Genomic DNA, 5015 nt, shown 5'->3' with positions numbered 1-5015 from the left:
AGGTGAGGAAAAGGAAAGAGGAAAGAATTCTAAAGCAGGGGAAGAGCCTAGCAGCGAGTTCTTTGCATTCGGTATTGAATACATTTTGTGGGACTGCCTAAAAACTAATTGGCTCCTTACGATTTAAAAAAAAAAAGAGTTATCACTTTGGGAGGCCGAGACGGGCGGAACACGAGGTCAGGAGATCGAGACCATCCTGGCTAACAGGGTGAAACCCCGTCTCAACTAAAAAATACCAAAAAAAACTAGCTGGACGAGGTGGCGGGCGCCTGTAGTCCCAGCTACTCGGGAGGCTGAGGCAGGAGAATGGCGTAAACCCAGGAGGCGAAGCTTGCAGTGAGCCGAGATCTGGCCACTGCACTCCAGCCTGGGCGACAGAGCGAGACTACGTCTCAAAAAAAAAAAAAAAAAAAAAAAAGAGTTACAAAAATACAAAGTGTCCAGATAAAATATGCACGCTGCTTAGATGTGCAGAGTTCAGGAAAACAGGCAGTGCTTGAGCGTCGGTGAAGAGCATTGGGTCTGCATGCAGCACTCGCAACTTTGAGGTGATGACTACAGGCTCCCGGTTGCAATAGACAGTAACAAACCCTGCTTCTTTGTATTCAGGAGATGTTCTGGACTCACACAGAGAAACTCGGACTAGGGAATGAACGTAATTTTAAATGCAACAACTCAGTCACAGATCCATAGTCTGGAAAAGTAAAACTTAGGAGCTTTGTAATGCTGTTTTGACACAGGTCTTTTACAAATTGGATTTCTAATCATTCAGGGATTACCAATATTGTGCTACCTACTGTATTAATAAACAAAAAGGAAACTTCGTCTCTATGAGAATCTCTATGTGGTGCCTTCAGACAAAACTTCACCAGGTTTAGAGAGAAAACCCCTGTCTCTACACCTCCATTCCCAGGGCGAGCTCACTCTCTGGCATGAAGTTCCCCGTGGTCAGTTTCCCTGCACAAAGGTCCAAGGGGAGAGGTAGGAGTGGGAGGCAGGGAGTCCAGTTCAGGGACGGGGATTCCAGGACGAGCAGTGAAGGGGAAGGGGCTGGGCGCAGCCTGGGGGGGTCTCTCCCTGGTTTCCACAGACAGATCCTTGTCCAGGACTCAGGCAGACAGTGTGACAAAGAGGCTTGGTGTAGGAGAAGAGGGATCAGGACGAAGTCCCAGGTCCCGGGCGTGGCTCTCAGGGTCTCAGGCTCTGAGAGCCTTGTCTGCACTGGGGAGGCGCAGAGTTTGGGGATTCCCCACTCCAGTAGTTTCACTTCTTCTCCCAACCTGTGTCGGGTCCTTCCTCCAGGATACTCGTGACGCGTCCCCAGTTCCCACTCTCATTGGGTGTCGGATGTCTAGAGAAGCCAATCAGCGTCGCCGCGGTCTCAGTTCTAAAGTCCCCACGCGCCCATCCGGGCTCAGAGTCTCCTCAGACGCCGAGATGGCGGTCATGGCGCCCCGAACCCTCCTCCTGCTGCTCTCGGGGGCCCTGGCCCTGACCGAGACCTGGGCCGGTGAGTGCGGGGTCGGGAGGGAAACGGCCTCTGCGGGGAGGAGCGAGGGGACCGCAGGCGGGGGCGCAGGACCCGGGGAGCCGCGCGGGGAGGAGGGTCGGGCGGGTCTCAGCCTCTCCTCGCCCCCAGGCTCGCACTCCATGAGGTATTTCAGCACCGCCGTGTCCCGGCCCGGCCGCCGGGAGCCCTGGTATCTCGAAGTCGGCTACGTGGACGACACGCAGTTCGTGCGGTTCGACAGCGACGCCGAGAGTCCGAGGATGGAGCCGCGGGCGCCGTGGATGGAGCAGGAGGGGCCGGAGTATTGGGAAGAGGAGACACGGAGAGCCAAGGGCAACGCACAGACTGACCGAGGGAACCTGAGGAACCTGCTCCGCTACTACAACCAGAGCGAGGGGGGTGAGTGACCCCGGCCCGGGGCGCAGGTCACGACCCCTCCCCATCCCCCACGGACGGCCCGGGTCGCCCCGAGTCTCCTGGTCCGAGATCCGCCCCGAGGCCGCGGGACCCGCCCAGACCCTCGACCGGGGAGAGCCCCAGGCGCCTTTACCCGGTTTCATTTTCAGTTGAGGCCAAAATCCCCGCGGGTTGGTCGGGGCGGGGCGGGGCTCGGTGGGCGGGGCTGACCGCGGGGGCGGGGCCAGGGTCTCACACCATCCAGAGGATGTACGGCTGCGACCTGGGGCCCGACGGGCGCCTCCTCCGCGGGTATCACCAGTCCGCCTACGACGGCAAGGATTACATCGCCCTGAACGAGGACCTGCGCTCCTGGACCGCCGCGGACATGGCGGCTCAGAACACCCAGCGCAAGTGGGAGGCGGCCCGTGCGGCAGAGCAGCGGAGAGCCTACCTGGAGGGCGAGTGCCTGGAGTGGCTCCGCAGATACCTGGAGAACGGGAAGGAGACGCTGCAGCGCGCGGGTACCAGGGGCAGTGGGGAGCCTTCCCCATCACCTATAGATCGCCCGGGATGGCCTCCCATGAGGAGGGGAGGAAAATGGGATCAGCGCTAGAATGTCCCCTCCCTTGAATGGAGAATGGCATGAGTTTTCCTGATTTCCTCTGAGGGCCCCCTCTGCTCTCTAGGACAATTAAGGGATGACGTCTCTGAGGAAATGGAGGGGAAGACAGTCCCTGAATACTGATCGGGGTCCCCTTTGACTCCTGCAGCAGCCTTGGACACCGTAAACTTTTCTCTCAGGCCTTGTTCTCTGCCTCACACTCAATGTGTTTGAAGGTCTGATTCCAGCTTTTCTGAGTCCCTCGGCCTCCACTCAGGTCAGGACCAGAAGTCCCTGTTCCTCCCTCAGAGACTAGAACTCTCCAAGGAATAGGAGATTATCCCAGATGCCTGTGTCCAGGCTGGTGTCTGGGTTCTGTGCTCCCTCCCCCACCCCAGGTGTCCTGTCCATTCTCAGGGTGGTCACATGCGTGCTGCTGGGGTGTCCCATGAGAGATGCAAAGCGCCTGAATTTTCTGACTCTTCCCATCAGACCCCCCAAAGACACACGTGACCCACCATCCCGTCTCTGACCATGAGGCCACCCTGAGGTGCTGGGCCCTGGGCTTCTACCCTGCGGAGATCACACTGACCTGGCAGCGGGATGGGGAGGAGCAAACTCAGGACACCGAGCTTGTGGAGACCAGGCCAGGAGGAGATGGAACCTTCCAGAAGTGGGGAGCTGTGGTGGTGCCTTCTGGAGAAGAGCAGAGATACACGTGCCATGTGCAGCATGAGGGGCTGCCGGAGCCCCTCACCCTGAGATGGGGTAAGGAGGGGGATGAGGGGTCATGTCTCTTCTCAGGGAAAGCAGGAGCCCTTCTGGAGCCCTTCAGCAGGGTCAGGGCCCCTCATCTTCCCCTCCTTTCCCAGAGCCATCTTCCCAGTCCACCATCCCCATCGTGGGCATCGTTGCTGGCCTGGCTGTCCTAGCAGTTGTGTTCACCGGAGCTGTGGTCGCTGCTGTGATGTGGAGGAGGAAGAGCTCAGGTAGGGAAGGGGTGAGGGGTGGGGTCTGGGTTTTCTTGTCCCACTGGGGGTTTCAAGCCCCAGGTAGAAGTGTTCCCTGCCTCATTCCTGGGAAGCAGCATCCACACAGGGGCTAACCCAGCCTGGGGCCCTGTGTGCCAGCACTTACTCTTTTGTGTAGCACATGTGACAATGAAGGACGGATGTATCACCTTGATGATTATGGTATTGGGTCCTGATTCCAGCATTCACGAGTCAGGGGAAGGTCCCTGCTAAGGACAGACCTTGGGAGGGCAGTTTGTCCAGGACACACAGCTGCTTTCCTCCTGTTCCCTGATCCTGCCCTGGGTCTGTAGTCATAGTTCTGGAAATTTCTCTTGGGTCCAAGACTAGGAGATTCCTCTAAGATCTTATGGCCCTGCATCCTCCCAGCCTCCTCACAGGACATTTTCTTCCCACAGGTGGAAAAGGAGGGAGCTACTTTCAGGCCGCGTGTAAGTGGTGGGGGTGGGAGTGTGGAGGAGCTCACCAACCCTGTAATTCCTCTTGTCCCATGTCTCCTGCGGGCTCTGACCATGTCCTGTTTTTGTTCTACCCCAGCCAGCGACAGTGCCCAGGGCTCTGATGTGTCTCTCACGGCTTGAAAAGGTGAGATTCTTGGGGTCTAGAGTGGGGGGCGGGGGGGCAGAGGGGAAAGGCCTGGGTAATGGAGATTCTTTGATTGTAACGTTTCGAGTGTGTGGTGGGCTGTTCAGAGTGTCATCACTTACCATGACTGACTTGAATTTTTTGTTCATGACTTGTTTTCTGTAGCCTGAGACAATTGTCTTGTGTGGAACTGAGAAGCAGGATTTCTTCACGCCTCCCTTTTGAAGACACTCTGGCATCTCTTTCTGCAAAGGCATCTGAATGTGTCTGCGTCCCTGTTAGCATAATGTGAGGAGGTGGAGAGACAGCCACCCCCGTGGCCACCGTGACCCCTGTTGAAACGCAGAGCAGCGTTTCCTCCCCAGTCATCTTTCCTGTTCCAGAGAGGTGGGGCTGGATGTCTCCATCTCAGTCTCAACTTTATGTGCACTGAGCTGCAACTTCTTACTTCCCTACTGAAAATAAGAATCTAATATAAATTTGTTTTCTCAAATATCTGCTATGAGAGATTGATGGACTAATTGACTAATAAGTCAATTCCTAGAATTTCAGAGAGCAAATAAAGACCTGAGAACCTTCCAGAATCCGCATGTTCGCTGTGCTGAGTCTGTTGCAGGTGGGGGTGGAGAAGGCTGTGAGGAGCCGAGTGTGGACTGGGCCTGTGCCTAGTTGCTGTTCAGTTCTTCATGGGCTTTATGTGGTCAGTCCTCAGCTGGGTCACCACTGCCCCATCGTCCTTGTCCCTTCAGTGGAAACTTGTCCAGCGGGAGCTGTGACCACAAAGGCTCAGACATCGCCCAAGGCAGCCCCTGCACACGGGGTCTCTGTGCATTCTGAGACACATGTTCAGAGCCATTCACCTCCTGCCCTGCTTCTAGAGCTTCTGTTC

At 56.6% G+C, this 5015-nt stretch overlaps 1 protein-coding gene across 4 annotated transcripts; it reads left to right on the top strand.

The window, feature by feature from the left end:
- The first annotated feature begins 917 nt into the window (after nt 1-917).
- Nucleotides 918-4710, top strand: LOC101022333 (class I histocompatibility antigen, Gogo-B*0101 alpha chain-like). Of its 4 annotated transcripts, XM_031661589.1 has the most exons (9): nt 918-947; nt 1303-1510; nt 1640-1909; nt 2155-2430; nt 3003-3278; nt 3383-3499; nt 3940-3972; nt 4079-4126; nt 4298-4710. In XM_031661589.1, the coding sequence occupies exons 1-8, from the start codon at nt 933-935 to the stop codon at nt 4120-4122; spliced, it is 1239 nt and encodes a 412-aa protein (XP_031517449.1). In that variant the 5' UTR covers nt 918-932; the 3' UTR covers nt 4123-4126; nt 4298-4710. The 4 variants fall into 4 exon arrangements, with proteins under 4 accessions (XP_031517449.1, XP_031517447.1, XP_031517448.1 ...); XM_031661587.1 differs by having other exon boundaries at nt 3940-4126; XM_031661588.1 differs by having other exon boundaries at nt 3940-4126; nt 4292-4710.
- The last annotated feature ends 305 nt before the right edge of the window (nt 4711-5015 follow it).

This window comes from Papio anubis, unplaced genomic scaffold (genome assembly GCF_008728515.1).
Source record: "Papio anubis isolate 15944 unplaced genomic scaffold, Panubis1.0 scaffold1960, whole genome shotgun sequence".
NCBI classification, from domain to species: domain Eukaryota; kingdom Metazoa; phylum Chordata; class Mammalia; order Primates; family Cercopithecidae; genus Papio; species Papio anubis.
This window is presented reverse-complemented; position numbering and strand designations above follow the sequence as displayed.

Excerpts from the sequence above, each read along its gene's own strand:
- LOC101022333 (XM_031661586.1), top strand. Across the intron at positions 2,431-3,002 it reads GGAGACGCTGCAGCGCGCGG|ACCCCCCAAAGACACACGTG; the intron begins GTACCAGGGGCA and ends TCTTCCCATCAG. Across the intron at positions 3,500-3,939 it reads GTGGAGGAGGAAGAGCTCAG|GTGGAAAAGGAGGGAGCTAC; the intron begins GTAGGGAAGGGG and ends TTCTTCCCACAG.